The 19,368-nt window shown below is 43.5% G+C and overlaps 1 protein-coding gene across 1 annotated transcript; it reads right to left on the bottom strand.

Moving 5' to 3' along the window:
- Nucleotides 1-15,014: 15,014 nt before the first annotated feature.
- On the bottom strand, nucleotides 15,015-19,109 carry LOC119335024. Its single transcript, XM_037607317.1, has 5 exons — nucleotides 18,939-19,109; nucleotides 18,336-18,664; nucleotides 17,850-17,945; nucleotides 15,968-16,027; nucleotides 15,015-15,498 (listed from the first exon to the last, which is right to left on the bottom strand). The coding sequence occupies exons 1-5, from the start codon at nucleotides 19,036-19,038 to the stop codon at nucleotides 15,274-15,276; spliced, it is 810 nt and encodes a 269-aa protein (XP_037463214.1). The 5' UTR covers nucleotides 19,039-19,109; the 3' UTR covers nucleotides 15,015-15,273.
- Nucleotides 19,110-19,368: the final 259 nt, after the last annotated feature.

Below are 19,368 nucleotides of genomic sequence, written 5' to 3'. Positions count from 1 at the left end.
CAAGTGGTGCTTACAAAGCCTCATGTGAAGCCCCCACATCATCAAGTGAGAAACAAACCTTCAATGAAGAATTGAGCTTAATGGTGAAGAACTTCAACAAGTTCTACAAGAGTAGAAGCAAAGAAAGAAGCTCCAAGTCAAGGTCCTACAATGACAAAAGATCTTCTAGTCGAGAGCGCAATTGCTACAATTGTGGGAGACCCGAACACTATTCCAATGAGTGTACGGCATCCCACAAAAGAAGAGAAGAATCACCCAAGAGGAGAAGTATAAGAGAAGAATCACCACCAAGAGACAGGAGGAGTAGAGATGATCGTTATGAACGAAGAACATTCCGGAGAAGCAAGGATTCGGAAAGGAAGGACAAGTCATCAAGGAGCTACACAAAACGAAGACATCAAGCTGATATTGGTGAATGGGTGTCCAGCTCCGACTCCAACAATCACTCCGAGAGAAGCTATCACTCCGACTCCGAATATACTCAAGATGAAGGTGTTGCCGGTCTAGCACTTGTGTCAACCAACTCCTACGACATATTTGATTCACCAAATGAAGGACTTGGAACATGCTTCATGGCTAAAGGCCCAAAGGTAACACATCCCGAGTATGTTGATTTCAATAGTGATGAAGATGACTTGCTAGGTGATGATGATTTACTTGTTGACAACTCTAGTGATGAATACTATGATGAAACGTCAATTAATCATGCTAATCAAGATAAAACGAATGACAATGATAAGGAGAAGATTGAGCTTCTAACTAAAGAACTAAACACTCTTAAGTTAGCTCATGAAACTATCTTAGAAGATCATTGAGAACTTTTAAGGACTCATGAGAAGTTACGCTTTGAAAAGCTCAACCTTGAGCAAGAGCATGAATTCTTAAAGGCAATCAATGATGATCTCCATAAGAAAAGTTCTTCTAACATTGCCAAGCGTTTACTCTTATCCACTTACATGCCTCAAGTCAAGTCCATTAACAAGAACAAGAAGGATTCTTCCTCTAGTAGTAACAATAATCATGCTAAATCAAATATTGTTGCTTCTAGTAGTTCTCTTGATTCCACTAATGATTCTCTTAGCCAAGTTACACTTGAGCAAGAAAATAGCTTATTGAAGGGAATTATAGAGAAAGGTGTTTACAAGAGCCTTGCCGGGAGTAAGCAATTTGAGGAAATTGTACGCAAGCAAGGAAGGCACCGGAAGAACCAAGGCGAAAGTTCAATGCCAATGGAGTTGAGTGGGACGAAGATCAATACCCCAAGACGAAGTTTGTTCCTCAACAAGAGAAGTATGATCCTACTTCCTTCAAGGGGACACAAGATCAAGATGATCTTCCACCACAAGGCCACAAGCAAAAAGGCAAGGACAAGCTTCAAGAGGAGATTGATGCATTTGAAGAAGCTCCTAAGGCCTTGGTCAAGTGGGTTCCCAAGACTGCATCAAGCTCTACTTCATCGAGTACAACTACAACTCCAAGGATTCCCATCAAGATGATGTGGATCCCGAAGAAGAAGAACTAGAGAGTTCTTGAGGGTGACTCCGCCAACATATTTCACTCATATTATTTTGGCAACAACAAGTGCAATCAACTTCCACATCTTGCATTAGTTCAAGGAGTCACAAACCCTCTTGTTGGTAAGACCAGGGACAAGGTAACCTAATGCTTTCATAGACATCATCTTGTGTGTGCATCAATCTATGTCTATGGATATCCTTGTTTGTTCCTTGTGGGACTAACCCGTGTAGGTATTGAAAGTGCAACTCACTCCAAAGGATTGCTCCTAATGATCTACATCAACATTGAGCATCCACATCTTCAACACCTACATGAAGTCATCATCGACAAAACCCAATGTTAGTTTATCCCTCTAAGGGGGATCTCACATCTAGGGGGAGCTTAACTCTAAGAATTGAGTCAAAGAAACTCTAATGGTGTGAACACATCAATGCATTATGTAAAAGTGGTAACCCCACTTGAGCTTAAACGATGAGTATGACCTATGATCAAATGTTCTCATTTGACTCCTAAGTCAATATACTCATATATAGATGACCTAGTCATCGCCAATTGTTTGATAGATGCTAGATTTGGTTGTGCATGCTTTGCCACAAATTTCATTTGCCATTTTATTGTGTGAGCATGTTGGTTGCATATTTTACTCATTCGAGGACATCCACTTGTTGCTTTGATTGATTGGTTTCTTTTTCTTTTGCCAAGTGGATGGACAAGAATGCCTAAGAACCTTCTCTAGCTATCTATGCTCTCGTCTCAAACTCTATTCATGCTACATCACAAAATTTGATCAAGTCAGATTCGAACCACTCTGTGTGAGGAGCACTCGGAGTCCCCGATTCATCATAGACTTAAACTTCCAAAACTTCTTTGTGCGTTTCGGTCTGACCGATTCCTACATTTTGGTCATACCGAGATCACTAAGTCGGTCTAAGTTTTCAATCTCGGTGCAACCGATTTGAACTTTTCGGTCACACAGAGTTGTTGTAACTGTATACAGTTATGCATCTCGGTGCCACCGAGTTGTTCCACTCGGTCACATCGACAGGGTCGGGCTATATATACTCACAGGCAAAAAATTGGAAACTTTCTCCAAACCCCTTCGCCCGCGCATAGATCGCTCTGCCTCCAGGGTCTCCAGATCGTCTCCTCGTCGCCACCGCCCCCTGTCACTGGTCTCCGCCGCCGTCAACGGAATTCACCCCCGCCATTTCCGTCGTAGCGAGTTCATCGCCAAGCTAGGGTATGGACTCGATCACAATGCTATCCCCGTCCAATTCCTAGCACATTGTGTTCATTATGATTCTTGCCACGTTTGAAATGAATCCATCCATTCAAAACAATCCTTAGATTAGAAGTGAATTGAAAATTTAGGGTTAGGTTTCTGCCGAAACCATCTCGGACCCACCGGGTTGTAGAACTCGGTTCCACCGATTTGGCGAAAGCCATTGCACAAGTGATTCTCGGTCTGACCGAGAATTGCAAATCGGTGTGACCGAGTTCAGGACTTTGTGAAACCCTAGCAGTCTCGGTGCCACCGAACTGTGACTCGGTCTGACCGAGTTCACTAGTTTAGGTTCCAAAAGCTGCTTCGGTATCACCGAGTTTGCAAATCGGTTGATCCAAAATGCTTTCTGTGGAAAACTAAAACTAAGTTTTTGAGTCATTCTTTTGCAAAAAACCTCTGTATTTTGTGATGCTCATCCACTCTATCTCATCTACATCTATTCACAGGGTCAGCAGTTAGTGTTTGCAACATGTCTGATCAAAGTGACAGCCAGAACAGGGAAGAGGAGCAGGTTCAGATGAGTGAGGGCACTAGTCCCTCTAGTACCTCAGATGAGGGCAGCAGGAGCACCCCAAGCAATCTGCCTAAAGCTTCCACCAGGGCCAGAAAGAAGAAAACCTCGGAATCTGAGGATGAAGATTATGTGGCAGTTGAGGATGAGGCCACTTCCAAGAAGAAAGTGCTCAAGAAAGAGTATGGCACAGCAGCTGCCATTAAGCCTGGTATGAAGACCAAAGTACCTACAAAGAGAACTCCCATGTCTAAAGCCAGAGCCTCTACTCAAGTACCTTTGGAATCTCAACCCAAAGAGGCTGCTGCAGAAGGGAAGAAAAGGAAGGAAAGGGTCAAGAAGACCATGGCCAGAGTTGTTGGAAAGCCTTCCATGATGGAAGAGGAAGAGGATGAAGAGGTTGCTGCACCAGCACCCAAGGCTCAGAAGCTTATGGGTAATGCTATTAGGTCAGGTGCTGCACCATCAAAGCCCAAAGAAGCACCCAAAGCTGCCTCCAAGCCCAAGATTGCACCAAAGAGGAGTACTAGAAACATACCTGCTACAGAGAAGAACAAGGCCCCAGTGCCTGAAATTGTTGCTGAGGAAGAAGAAGATGAAGAGCATGTGTTGAGAAAGTTGAAGCCAAAGATTCCAGACCACAATAATGCTCATCCTGTGGCTGAGAACATGAAGCTGAGAAAGGATGAAGGCCTCAGACAGTGGAGGTTGTCTGATCCCTATGCTATCAGGAGAAGGACTACTGTTGACTACAGGTTCCACACTAAGGAACAACAGGATTTCTATGAGACAGTGTTGTTGGACAAGAAGCCTATAGTTTGTGACATGAGGTGGGTCGACTGGACCTACATGAAGGAGAATGAGGAACACTGTCCTGGAGTGCAAGACAGTTTCATTGCTTGTGGAGTTGCAGACTTTGTTGGGCAGAATCTCACAAAGTGGAATGATGAGCTCATCATGCAATTCTACTCCACAACACACTTCTACCCAGATGGCAGGATAGTGTGGATGTCTGAAGGTACAAGGTACCAATCAACTATTGAGGAATGGGCGAATCTGATCAATGCACCCAAGGAGCAGGAAGATGACTTGGATTTCTATGCCAAGAAGAAGATGGGTCACAATTCCATGGCTCATATGTACAAGGAGATCCCAGATGATGTAGTTGAGACACATAAATTTGGATCTGCGCATTATCTTCTGTCAGGACTCCCAACGATCAACTAGATCCTCAGGCATACTCTATTGCCCAAGTCAGGTGACCATAACATGATAAGAGGCCATGCTATAAACTTGCTACACTTGTTTGATGTGCCACAGAAATTCAAGGTCATGAGCCTCATTGTTGAGACTATCAAGAGGACAACAGCAGACCAGAAGAGAAGTTGTGGGTATGCCCCACAGATCCAGGAGCTGATAAACTCCAAGATGGGCACAGGCACATACTTGCTGGACAAGGAACATTTTCCCATCTATCCATACTTTGAGGATAACCAAGTGGTTATGGATGAAGATGAACCATCTTCTGTGCATGCTCAAGCCAAGAAGGAGAAGGCAAGGACAGAGAAGGCTACCAAGATGCCAACAATGGAAGAGGCATCTTAGTACTTTCTGAAGAGCAAACAGGATCAACTAGGCTACTTGATTGCATCCACTCTGAGGATTGAGAAGGGGCTGGCCACCTTGACTCAAAACCAGGAGAGCCTGGAAAGGATCATGGAGCAGAAGTTCTACAACTTGGATGTGAAGGTAACTAAGATCCAGTCTGTTGTTGAGCAGCTTCAGGATGACATGGAGGAGAGGAAGGGCAAGACAACCACAGATGCATTTGCCAGAGTGCCTAGAGCTTAGAGATCAGCTGCAGTGCCAGTGGCAGACACCAAAGCCACTTCATCTGCACCAGCTACAGCTCCTACAGTTCCAGTGCAACCAGCTTCAGCACCCACACCTCCAGCTCCATCTACATCAATTGATGCTTTCGTCCTTGGCATTCTATCTACACCACCACCTGAAGATCAAGCCTAAGAGTTGATCTAGTACTATGCATTTTCTGTGAACTTTTTGGTAACTTGTTGCCAAAGGGGGAGAAAAATGTATAGATCATAGGCTTCGAGAGAGAGTGTTGCTTTTTTGTTCTCTCTTGTTTTGGTGGTTAAACTTTATCTGCTTGTTTGAGATACTTTATGTCTGTGTGATACTTGATGATCATGTGTTTGATCGTATGCTACATTTATGCTTGTTGGATGACATTATCTCGTTTATCTCTATATGATCATTCACTTTGCTTGGTGATGAGTGCTTGTATTCAATTATTATCATTTTGAGCGCTCCACCAAGATGTATGTGACATGGAAGAGTTACCCATGAGCCTAACTCCTTGTGCATTTGCAGTCCAAAGCAAATCTTAATCTATGCACAAATTTAGAGGGAGCTCTTGCTTATCACATACTTCTCAAAGCGACAATGTTTTACACTCTTATTATCATTTGTCAAAGTTTTGATCTATATGTTGTCATTAATTACCAAAAAGGGGGAGATTGAAAGTGCAACTATCCCTAGGTGGTTTTGGTAATCCCTAACAACATATAGCTCATTGAGCTGACATTATTCCAAGATGAATATTTCAGGAAAAGCTCAATGAATGGCATGGCATGGATGAGAAAAGTGGATCCCTCAAAATGCTAAAGAGAAAAGGATTGGCTCAAGCTCAAAAAGCTCAAGACTCTACATTTTATATTTTAGTGATCCAAGATCACATTGATTCTATAGGAAAAGCAAATACTATCAAGGAGGGATGAGGTGTTGCTTAATGAGTTTCTTGCTCCACGGTGCTTAGTGATATGCTCCAAAACCCTCAACTACTTTCTCATATCCACATATGACCTAAACCAAAATTCAAACTCGGCCCTACCGATTCTTTCTACCCGGCGCCACCGAGTTCAGATGCCATAGCCACTGCCACAAGCCCAAGGCAAATCGGTCTCACCGATAGGGATCTCGGTCTTACCGAGATGGGGTTGTAATCTCTTTGTTTCCCTTCATAACGTTTCGGTACCACCGAGATGAGCGATCGGTCCCACCGAGATTGCAATGTAAACTCCCTGTTTCCTTTTCGTAACATTTCGGTCCCACCAAAATGAGCGAACCGGTCCCACCGAGTTTACCTGACCAACTCTCTGGTTAGCTTATTACCAAAATCGGTCTCACCGAGTTTGTGTAATCGGTCTCACCGAGATTACGTTATGCCCTAACCCTAACCATATCGGTCCTACCGAGTTGCATGTCAGTCCCACCGAAAATCCTAACGGTCACTAGATTTGCTGAATCGGTCCGACCGAGTTTATCAATTCGGTCCCACCAAGTTTGGCAAGTTGTGTGTAACGGTTAGATTTTGTGTGGAGGCTATAAATACCCCTCCACCTCCTCTTCATTCGTGGAGAGAGCCATCAGAACAAACCTACACTTCCAACTTGTTGTTTCTGAGAAGGAACCACCTACTCATGTGTTGAGGCCAAGATATTCCATTCCTACCATATGAATCTGGATCTCTAGCCTTCCCCAAGTTGTTTTCCACTCAAACCCTCTTTCCACCAAATCCAAATCCTGTGAGAGAGAGTTGAGTGTAGGGGAGACTATCATTTGAAGCACAAGAGCAAGGAGTTCATCATCAACACACCATTTGTTACTTCTTGGAGAGTGGTGTCTCCTAGATTGGCTAGGTGTCACTTGGGAGCCTCCGACAAGATTGTGGAGTTGAACCAAGGAGTTTGTAAGGGCAAGGAGATCGCCTACTTCATGAAGATCTACCGCTAGTGAGGCAAGTCCTTCGTGGGAGACGGCCATGGTGGGATAGACAAGGTTGCTTCTTCGTGGACCCTTCGTGGGTGGAGCCCTCCATGGACTCGCGCAACCGTTACCCTTCGTGGGTTGAAGTCTCCATCAACGTGGATGTACGATAGCACCACCTATCGGAACCACGGCTCAAAAATCACCGTGTCTCCAAATTGCGTTTGAATTCTCCAAACCCTTCCCTTTACATTCTTGCAAGTTGCGTGCTTTACTTTCTGCTGCTCATATACTCTTTGCATGCTCTCTTGAATTGTGTTAAGATTGCTTGATTTGTGCTAAGATAGCTAAAATCTGCCAGAGACTAAAATTGGGAAAAGGGTAAGTTTTTAATTGGTCAAGTAGTCTAATCACCCCCCCTAGACATACTTTCGATCCTACAGATGGCAAAGTGAACAAAGGTATATTTGATATACATGTTATTGATGTGTACCTTACTAGTGCTCGTAGTAACCCCTGGGTATTTGATACTTGTTCGGTTGCTAAGATTAGTAACTCGAAACATGAGTTGCACAATAAATAGAGACTAGTTGAGGATGAAGTGATGATGTGTGTTGGAAGTGGTTCCAAGATTGATATGATCATCATCGCACAGTCCCTATACTTTCGGGATTAGTGTTGAACCTAAATAAATGTTATTTGGTGTTTGCGTTGAGCATGAATATGATTAGATCATGTTTATTGCAATACGGTTATTCATTTAAGATAGAGAATAATTGTTATTTTGTTTACATGGATAAAACCTTCTATGGTCATACACCCAATGTTGATGGTTTATTGAATCTCGATCGTGGTAATACACATATTCATAATATTGATGCCAAAAGATGCAAAGTTGATAATGATAGTGCAACTTATTTTTGGCACTGTCGTTTGGGTCATATCGGTATAAAGCGCATGAAGAAACTCCATAAAGATGGACTTTTGGAATCACTTGATTACGAATCATTTGATACTTGCGAACCGTACCTTATGGGCAAGATGACTAAAACTCCATTCTTCGGAACAGTGGAACGAGCTAGTGACTTATTGGAAATAATACATACTGATGTATGCGGTCCAATAAGTGTTGATGCTCGTGGCAGGTATCATTGTTTTCTAACCTTCATGGATGATTTAAGCAGATATGGGTATATCTACTTAATGAAACACAAAGTCTGAAACATTTGAAAAGTTCAAAGAATTTCAGAGTGAAGTGGAGAATCATCGTAACAAGAAAATATAAGTTTCTATGATCTGGTCGTGGAGGAGAATATTTGAGTTACAAGTTTGGCCTTCATTTAAAAACAATGTGGAATAGTTTCACAACTCACGCCACCTGGAACACCACAGCGTAATGGTGTGTCCGAACGTCGTAACCGCACTTTATTGGATATGGTACGATCTATGACGTCTCTTACCCATTTACCACTATCGTTTTGGGGTTATGCATTATAGACAACTGCATTCACTTTAAATAGGGCACCGTCAAAATCCATTGAGATGACGCCTTATGAGCTGTGGTTTGGCAAGAAACCAAAGTTGTCGTTTCTTAAAGTTTGGGGCTGCGATGCTTATGTGAAAAAGCTTCAACCTGATAAGCTCGAACCCAAACCGGAGAAGTGTGTCTTCATAGGATACCTAAAGGAAACTGTTGGGTACACCTTCTATCGCAGATTCGAAGGCAAAATCTTTGTTACTAAGAATGGATCCTTTCTAGAGAAGGAGTTTCCCTCAAAAGAAGTGAGTGGGAGGAAAGTAGAACTTGATGAGGTAATTGGACCTTCTCGTGAATTGGAAAGTAGTTCATCACAGAAATCAGTTCTAGTGATTCCTACACCAATTAGTGAGGAAGCAAATGATGATGATCATGAAACTTCAGATGAAGTTACTGCAGAACCTCGTAGGTCTTCCAGAGTACGGTCCGCACTAGAGTGGTATGGTAATACTATTCTGGAAGTCATGTTACTAGACCATGATGAACCTACGAACTATGTCGAAGCGATGATGAGCCCAGTTTCCGCAAAATGGCTTGAGGCCATGAAATCTGAGATGGGATCCATGTATGATAACAAAGTGTGGACTTTGGTGGATTTGCCCGATGATCGGCAAGCCATAGAAAATAAATGGATCTTTAAGAAGAAGACTGACGCTAACGATAATGTTACTGTCTTCAAAGCTCGACTTGTTGCGAAAGGTTTTCGACAAGTTCAAGGAGTTGACTACGATGAGACTTTCTCACCCGTAGCGATGCTTAAGTCTGTCCGAATCATGTTAGCAATTGCCACATTTTATGATTATGAAATTTGGCAGATGAATGTAAAAACTACATTCCTGAATGGATTTCGGGAAGAAGAGTTGTATATGATGCAACCTGAAGGTTTTGTCGATCCAAAGGGTGCTAACAAAGTGTACAAGCTCGAGTGATCCATTTATGGACTGGTGCAAGCCTCTCGGAGTTGGAATATACGCTTTGATGAGTTGACCAAAGCATATAGTGAGTGGGAGCACTATAGCCTTTCTGATAAGTATATGTGAATGACATATTGTTGATCGGAAATAGTGTAAATTTTTTGGAAAGCATAAAGGAGAGTTTGAAAGGAGATTTTCAAAGAAAGACCTCGGTGAAGCTGGTTACATATTGGGCATCAAGATCTATAGAGATAGATCAAGACTCTTGATAAGATTTTTCGATGAGTACATACCTTGACAAGATTTTGAAAGAGTTCAAAATGGATCGGTCAAAGAAAGAGTTCTTACCTGTATTACAAGGTGTAAAGTTGAGTAAGAGTCAAAGCCCTACTACGGCAGAAAATAGAAAGAGAATGAAAGTCATTCCCTATGCCTCAGTCAAAGGTTCTATAAAGTATGCCATGCTATGTACCAGACCAGTTGTGTGCCTTGCTATGAGTTTGGCAAGGGGGTGTGATAGTGAACCAGGAGTGGATCACTGTATGGCGGCCAAAGTTATCCTTAGTTACCTAAGAGGACTAAGGAAATATTTATCGTTTATGGAGGTGATAAAGAGTTTGTCGTAAAGAGTTACGTCGATGCAAGCTTTTACACCGATCCGTATGACTCCGAGTCTCAATCCGTTTGGATATTGAAAGTGGGAGAAATTAGCTAGAGTAGCTCCATGCAGAGCATTGTAGACATAGAAAAACTGCAAAATACATACGGCTCTGTATATTGCAGACCTGTTGACTAAACTTCTCTCACAAACAAAACATGATCACACCTTAGTACTCTTTGGGTGTTAATCACATAGCGACGTGAACTACATTATTAACTCTAGTAAACCCTTTGTGTGTTGGTCACATGGCGATGTGAACTATGGGTGTTAATCACATACAGATGTGAACTATTGGTGTTAAATCACATGGCGATGTGAACTAGATTATTGTCTCTAGTGCAAGTGGGAGACTGAAGGAAATATGCCCTAGAGGCAATAATAAAGTTATTATTTATTTCCTTATATCATGATAAATGTTTATTATTCATGCTAGAATTTTATTAACCAGAAACTTAGTGCATGTGTGAATACATAGACAAAACATAGTGTCCCTAGTATGCCTCTACTTGACTAGCTCGTTACTCAAAGATGGTTATGTTTCCTAACCATAGACATGTGTTGTCATTTGATGAACTGGATCACATCATTAGGAGAATGATGTGATGGACATGACCCATCCGTTAGCTTAGCATTATGCTCGTTACAGTTTCATTGCTACTGCTTTCTTCATGACTTATACATGTTCCTCAAACTATGAGATTATGCAACTCCCGAACACCGGAGGAACACCTTGTATGCTATCAAACGTCACAACGTAAATGGGTGATTATAAAGATGCTCCATAGGTGTCTCCGAAGGTGTTTGCTGGGTTGTCATAGATCGAGATTAGGATTTGTCACTCCGTGTATCGGAGAGGTATCTCTGGGCTCTCTCGGTAATGCTCATCACTATAAGCCTTGCAAGCAATGTGACTAATGAGTTAGTTATGGGATGAAGCATTACGGAACGAGTAAAGAGACTTGCCGGTAACGAGATTGAACTAGGTATGATGATACCGACGATCGAATCTCGGGTAAGTAACATACCGATGACAAAAGGAACAATGTATGTTGTTATGCGGTTTGAGACGTTTGACCGACAAAGATCTTCGAAGAATATGTAGGAGCCAATATGAGCATCCAGGTTCCGCTATTGGCTATTGATCGGAGATGTGTCTCGATCATGTCTACATAGTTCTCGAACCCGTAGGGTCCGCACGCTTAACGTTCGATGATGATTTGTATTATGAGTTATGTGTTTTGATGACCGAAGTTTGTTCAGAGTCCTGGATGAGATCACGGACATGACGAGGAGTCTCGAAATGGTCGAGACATAACGATTGATATATTGGACCATGTTATTCGGACACCGGAAGTGTTCCGGGTAGTGTCGGGTAAAAATGGAGTGCCAGAAGGGTTACCGGAAACCCCAGGGGAACTAATAGGCTACCATGGGCCTTAGTGGGGAGAGAGGAGGGCCGCCAGGGCAGGCCGCGCCCTCCCCTTAGCAGTGCGAATTGGACAAGGGAAGGTGGGGCGCCCCCATTCCTACTCCCTCTTCCTCTCCCTCTCCTTCCTTCCCTCCTCTTCCTTGTAGAGGAATCCTACTAGGACTAGTAGTCCTAGTAGGACTCCCTCTCCTTGGACGCGCCCCCTAGGGCCGGCCGGCCTCCTCCTCCCTCCTTTATATACGGGGGCAGGGGCACCCTAGAACACACCAAGTCTTCTCTTAGCCGTGTGCGGTGCCCCCCTCCACAGTTACACACCTCGATCATATCGCCGTAGTGCTTAGGCGAAGCCCTGCACCGATAACATCATCATCACCTCGCCACACTGTCGTGCTGACAGAACTCACCCTCGTCCTCAACTGGATCAAGAGCACGAGGGACGTCATCAAGTTGAACGTCTGCTGAACGCGGAGGTGCCATATGTTCGGTACTTGGATCGTTTGGATCGCGAAGAAGTTCGACTACATCAACCGCGTTACTAAAACGCTTCTTCTTTTGGTCTACGAGGGTACATGGACACACTCTCCCCTCTCATTGTTATGCATCTCCTAGATAGATCTTGCATGATCGAAGGAATTTTTTGAAATTGCTACGTTCCCCAACAAGTAGCATAGTAGCATGATAGTTTTGATGATAGCAGCAGTAGTAATAGTAATAGTAACAGTGATAGTAGTGATATCGTAGCAGTAACGATAGAAGTAGCAACAATAGTAACTTAGCAAGAACAATATATGATAAATTCGTAGGCATTGGATCGGTGACTCGTTGGATGATATTCATCATGAGACAGTTATAACCTAGGGCGATACGGCACTAGCTCCAGTTCATAAATTTAATGTAGGCATGTATTCCATAAATAGTCATACGTGCTTATGGAAAGAACATGCATGACATCTTTTGTCCTACCCTCCTGTGGCAGCGGGGTCCTATTGGAAACTAAGGGATATTAAGGCCTACTTTTAATAGAGAACTGGAACAAAGCATTAACACACGGTGAATACATGAACTCCTCAAACTACGGTCGTCACCGGGAGTGGTCCCGACTATTGTCACTCCGGGGTTGCCGGATCATAACACGTAGTAGGTGACTATTACTTGCAAGATCGGATCAAGAACATGGATATAATGGTGATGACATAAACGGTTCAGATCTGAAATCATGGCACCCGGGCCCAAAGTGACAAGCATTAAGCATGGCAAAGTCATAGCAACATCAATCTCAGAACATAGTGGATACTAGGGATCAAGCCCTAACAAAACTAACTCGATTACATGATGAATCTCATCCAACTCCTCACCGACCAGCGAGCCTACGAAGGAATTACTCACTCCCGGTGGGAAGCATCATGAAAGTGGCGATGGAGATGTGTTGGTGATGACGAAGATCGAAGATCCCCCTCCCCGGAGCCCCAAACGGTCTCCAGATCTGCCCTCCCGAGGAAGAACAAGGCTTGCCGGCGGCTCCGCCTCGTGAAATGCGATAATTCTTTCTTCCTTATTTTTTTTCTGGAAATATGGGATTTTATAGCGTCGGTTTGAGGGTCAGCGGGGCCACTAGGTGGGCAGCACCCACCAGGGCGCGCCTCGGGGGCTGGCGCGCCCTGGTGGGTTGTGCCCACCCAGGTGCTCCGCTCAGGTCCCTCCTGGCTCCAGAAATTCTCTTATTTGATATAAAAAAATCCTCGCAAAGTTTTGTTCCATTCCAAGAACTTTTATTTCTGCAGAAAAATAACACCATGGTAGTTCTGCTGAAAACAGCGTCAGTCCGGGGTTAGTTTCATTCAAATCATGCAAATTAGAATCCAAAACAAGAGGAAAAGCGTTAGAAAAAATAGATACGTTGGAGACATATCACCCACCAAGCAATCCTTAGAAGCTCCCCTCTTTTTTGGTCCAGCAGCTGGAGGCATTTCTTCAGCAGCTTCAATTGGTGAACCGAGGACAAGATGATCCACTGATGAAGAAGAAGACTTATTTTTCCCCGAATAATCCGGAGATCCTTCCACACTACACCCTGAAAACAGAAATCATTTCGAGAAGTCCATGAGCTCCACATGGTAGCAACCCCAGCAATACCATAAACAATTTCTTTGTTATTCCCAATCCACAAATTGGACATGACAGAAAGATTAATATCAGCAGAGAAACCAAATATGTCGGCAATATCTATCCATATATTACATTTGGAGAGCTTCCTGTTCACCATAGAAAAGGCAAGAAATATCATCCAGGTGTTGTCTTTTAAAAAGATTGTCTCTTGTTAAAACCTTATTATGAATAGCTAACCAAACAAAAACTTTTAGGGATTGTAGACACATTATTCATGTTGGATTTCTGCTTTTTGGTCTTCCCATGTGTATGAGTGTATCACATTTTATATATCTTGTGAACATCCAGAAAGTTTTTTGGTTTTCAAAAGACATTTAGATTTGAATTTTATGTGCTAAGAGCATCTACAAATGGATGCCTCAAACCAGCTCTCATACGTCCGCGGACACGTCCAGTCAGTAACCGGGCAGGAGAGAAAGGGAAAAAGTGACCCAACCGGATCCTTCATATCATCCCTATACATGCCCGTTGTCTGCGAACCCTCATATTCATCTCAAATGTAGGGAGGATATGAGGGTTCGCGGACGCGTCCGGTCAGTCCATCACGTAGGACGCGACCCTACGCCAGATCACCTTTTTCTTTTTGTTTATTCATTTTTTTTTTCTCTCTTTTCATCTCCATCAATCACGGGCAAGTGAACGGACACAAGAAAGAAAATGAGGATTGTGGCTACGCGGACAGACAAATAGGGACTCAAAACGGACATATCCGGTCGCATCTGCGAACGTTTGAGTAGTTGAATTAGAGGTACGTGGCTTTAGATGCTCCGATGCCACAGTACGCAGTTCACGTAAAAAGTACTATCACTGAATACTTTTCCTGTGAAAATGAAAGCAAATCCAAAAATTGAAATTATGTAGTAATCCCTCCGTCCGGAAATACTTGTCGCATAAATGAATAAAAATGGATGTATCTAGAATTAAAATACGTCTAGATACATCCATTTCGCTGACACTAGACAGAGGGAGTAGTACGTATCATTATTTCCTGAAATTGTTTGCCCGTTTAGTTCCACCACATATTCGTAGAGCGCACACGAATATGCTGCAAAAGCTCTACCCGACACCCAATCTATGATGATTGACACTTGAGAGGTGCAACCAACAGCACACCGACATGTCACCTAACCGAAAATGAAATGGAAATAAATATGCGCGGTGCTGGTGCACGTTGCTTTTTCGCGCAGGTCGATATCACAGGGCAAAGTGGGCAAAGGGGAAGGGCATATCTCCTTCTGAAACCATAAGCAAAACGAGCATATGCTTATTATGTACTCCTACTCCGTACATTCTCCTTCCGAGCGCAAACTTGAAAATGAGGCATGACTGAGCACAGAGCGTATCTCCTTCAGAACAAAGAACAAAATAACAGTTCGTGATATCCTTAAGTCGCCGGCCGCTTCATTTTTAGGCATCTGCAGTTTGCAAACTGGGCGAACCTGTAGAGGCGATAATGCCCAGACTGTTTACACAGTCTCCACATCGGGTACGGCATCGGCAACGGCATCTTCAGGCCCAGCATCCTTCTCGACGAAGTCGTACCCATACTCCTCCTCTGAAGCATCCTCCTCCGCGCTTCTGCCAAACATGAAAGGCCTCTTGCCCATCGTCGTGAAAGGCATCAGTCCCAGTGCACGCGCTGTCTTAATCTCCCTCGCAACCTTGCGCTGAGCTTTCGCGCTTATCTTGGTCTGGAGAGCGGATCAATTAGTTAGAAACAACAATGGGCCAGGAAATACAGATACATCGGCAAAGAACATGAATATGTTTGTGAAGCTGACCCTAAAAATTGACAAAGAGATGATACATACATGTCACACCTTAATTACAATATAGATTAAGCATGAAAAGGTTTGTATTCGACGAGCATGAACATGAAAACACCTCAACAACAACATCATCAGCGAAGGGGAACATTTAAAATAAACTAATATCTCCATAACAGTAACATTTAAAACATAATTAAAGGGCAGTTGCTACTTGAAATCTGACACTACTTCATAAAAAAGGTGTCATTCATCTCTGAAGAAGAGAGTATGCATTATTGGCAACAATCTGAGAAAGTAAGCTCTGAATTTATATTATATATCAGGAAGACAGGAACCTCTCCACCCAAAATTTTCTTATTTTACATATAAGCCAGGAAAAGTACCCTATTACCTGACTCCTCTTGATGATAATGCCAGCTTCTGTAAGAAAGTTGGAGAGGAATCTAACATTCTGCAAGGAATAATTACTGCGGTCAGAAACTGCAACTTGTTTAAGACAATTGTAATAGCTCAAGATATCGAAATGTATGAAGCAGATCAAAGTTAGCCTCTCGAAAACTATGTATCCATGTATGAAGGTCTCTATCCGATGGGTATTTATTTAAATAAATTGGTCACAAACCACCAACGATAAGCAGTTTAGTCATACACTGCTTAAGCAAAGCAACATCCAACCAAAACATTACCGCATTTGCATCTTACCAAGCTACATAGCTTCAACACCATTACTCGTTACTCCCTCAAAATGTAGGCAGTATTTTTATTGGCCAAGACAAGGTTTGAATTCAATGAAGAGCAGGCCTCGTGCAGTGGTAGAGTATCTCCACTTGTGGCCTGGCGGTCCTGGCTTCGAACCAGCGTCCTTGCAGAATTATTATGCAAGGTTAAGGCTGTCTAGAAATTCCCTCTCCAGACCCCACCTTGTGTGGGAGCTTTCAGCACTAGGTACGCCCTTTTAACAAGTACTTGTACTGTAACTTTGTATCACATAGACCACACATTAAAAGGTTAGTTGTTGGTCAAAACCTTATCTTAACCAATCAAAATCCTATATTTTGCGACGGAGAGTGGACAGTTTTTTCATGTGTCACTTTCCCTGTAACCCCCCACACCCTGAGCTCGATTGCCAATCTTGCCATCTCACACGAGCTCAATTATAATAGACTAGTTCCATTACGCTGCCATGTGTGGCGGCAAGAATAACGATGTGAGAGGCTTCTACAGACTCCCCAAGAATTTTTATTTTGTTAGTTGCCACCGGCAAAGGAAGATTTATTTTTTCCTTATATCAACTGTATGCCAAGGTTATTCGATTTTTTAAAAAAGTTCTGCTTGTAGCTGTCAATACACATACGTTTATAAGTTTTTCATAGGGGAAGGTATGGATAGTGCCTGTTGCCAAGCACAGGACATGGAGGACAAAACAATTGGAGTGTGTCTGTTCTTCAAGAAGGTTTTAGCAATATGTATTTTGGAATTGAGAGATCAATTATAGAACAAGCCTGATGAGCAAGCTCTAGGCAACACGAACTAAAGATACCACAAGGTCATTTTTCGTTTGGCAAGGAACAAGTTTACTGTTGTGCTTGAGAAGATTAGGGCTATGGTTGCTGCAAGTTTTCTTTGTGCTGATTGGGTTGTAGGCTAGCAGAACTTGCTTAGTGATATGGTCTTGCTCTTGAAAAGTTTCTACTTTTGTTTGTGCTGATTGGCATTTTGTTCATCTTCTTCTGCAATGCAGGTGTTGCAATACTAACCTGAAGTAGGCAGGGGTTTATGTGGTAACGCGCGAGTGATTTTTGGAAATAAGAAAGGAAAATAGGAAAATAAGTATGTTCCATGCCCACATAACATCCTAATCTGGCTTTGGCACTTGCGGTGTTCTAGTATTGGCATCTAAACATCGAGTTAGAAAATTAGAAGAATGTGAGGCAATAACCCAAATCAACAAAATAATAAGCAACGTGTCAGTTTAACTATACTGAACTTGTTAATAATTGCTACACTAAAATACGGCGAAAGAAAGCATCAACAGAAAATGCCAGAATCCTAACAAGCTTAGGGTAGTGTCACAAGATATTTGGACAAATTAGCACAGATTTAATCACGGATGAAGTGGCGTTTGGGGGTTACCACAGTCATTGTATTCCTGAACTTTATACCGGTTAACAGTTTTAGAGTCTACAAGCTGCCAAAGTAGTGTAAAATCTACCATTTAATTTTAAACAAAAGCTGTGGCCAGTGTACATAGGTTGCCAAGCAGATTCACTCACCCTAAAATCAGCTTTCCTTAAAACTTCCTTTGTAGATGTTTCAAACTGAGGTCTTGGAGGATTCCTTGGGGCTGCAGGTCTTGTAAGGTCAAGATCCTGTATGCAGTAGAGTTGAATAAAATCTGGTGTTAGAGGAGTACCATTCCAGTACATAACAGACTGATGCTTGCAATATCTTCTGGTGGATAAATGTTATTTAGATAGCTAAAATACTATAACAATATCTTCTGGTGGTTCACAGTTGTTTAGGCAATAGTGGATAAGACTAGCAATTTCTTTCTGTTTGACAAACATCTATCCGACACTTAATATGGAACGGAGGGAGTACTACACTGTGTACGCTAACTCCGCAGAATCTAGCTCACACATTTAGCCACGCTTCCTGAATACTTGTATATGCTAGACTAAATCTCAAGACTGCAAAGGAATTGTGATCTCTCAAATAGTACTTGAATCACCAAAGTAACAAACAGTTATCCCTCTTACCCGGACATTGTAAGTCGAGCCACGCCTGTAATTCACATCCGGCCTGAAATCGTAGTCATCATCATCAACCTCCTCCGTCATATGAAAGGTGCGGGCCGCGTCGTCCAACTTCTCGTTCATGCCATCGTTTAAGGAATCGAAACCGTCCATGAACCCACCATTGCTACTCCCCTGACCAAACTCGGGCCGACCAAAAGCACCCATTCCAGAGCCCGTGCCGTGTCTACCAAAGGAGCTCCCAATCCCATCGAGCTTCCCGAAGAATGACTTGTCATCTGACTCAAACAGACGTTTCTCAAAGTCGTCCGCACTCTCGCCCGCGCCCTCTCCTGCGAAGCAACATTCACAGCAAACCGGCGTGTGAGAAAACAGCATCGCTAGAGCACTTTAAACATCAATTCCCCAAATATCACGCGTGTCGTCATCGCAAAATGAAGGGGTTTAGCACGCGAAAGCTAGAGAAAATGTTTGATTTGAACCTAGATCTCTCCCGCCGCCATTCGATTCGATGTTTTGGTTGTGACGGAATGGGGAACGGGTGAGCTAGGTTCGTATGTCGGAAATACTAAGCGGGAGAGGGAGGGAGGGGCTGGGGGTGCTTACCGGACAGGAAGGAGCGGCGGAACAAGGAGGCTGCGGCGGATGATGGGTCGGAAGTGAGCAGGCGTCGTGGAAGAGATCGTCTCAGCGCCGAGCTCGCCATCTCGCTCAGTACCTCGTCGCCGGCGCCGCAACCCGCAACCCGTCACCAGAGAAGCGAAGCCAGGGATGGGGGTTTGGGGCTTCTTTTTGCGTTTCAGACCCGCCGTAGCTGGCCATCTGGGCCGGCCCGGCCCGACCCAAGGCTAAATGTACCTGGCATGGCATGTTTACTTAACAGGCCGTGTCGTGCCTGTCCTGCCGGTCAACGTGCCGCGACCCCACAGGGCCGGTGGATCCTATATGACGCGCGTGAGCGGCCAGGAGCTGAACCTTCGCTGAAGCGATCCCCCACTTGGGCCGGCCCACGTACGATTTCCTGTGCCGTTTTCCT

The sequence above is a fragment of the Triticum dicoccoides genome, chromosome 1B, assembly GCF_002162155.2.
Source record: "Triticum dicoccoides isolate Atlit2015 ecotype Zavitan chromosome 1B, WEW_v2.0, whole genome shotgun sequence".
NCBI classification, from domain to species: domain Eukaryota; kingdom Viridiplantae; phylum Streptophyta; class Magnoliopsida; order Poales; family Poaceae; genus Triticum; species Triticum dicoccoides.
This window is presented reverse-complemented; position numbering and strand designations above follow the sequence as displayed.

Bases quoted from the DNA above. Each gene is read 5' to 3' on its own strand.
- LOC119335024 (XM_037607317.1), bottom strand. From the start codon at position 19,038: ATGGCGAGCTCGGCGCTGAGACGATCTCTTCCACGACGCCTGCTCACT. The intron at 18,665-18,938 runs GTAAGCACCCCC...GTTGCTTCGCAG, and splicing joins CCGCCGCTCCTTCCTGTCCG to GAGAGGGCGCGGGCGAGAGT. The intron at 16,028-17,849 runs GTGAGTGAATCT...TATTCCTTGCAG, and splicing joins TAAGGAAAGCTGATTTTAGG to AATGTTAGATTCCTCTCCAA.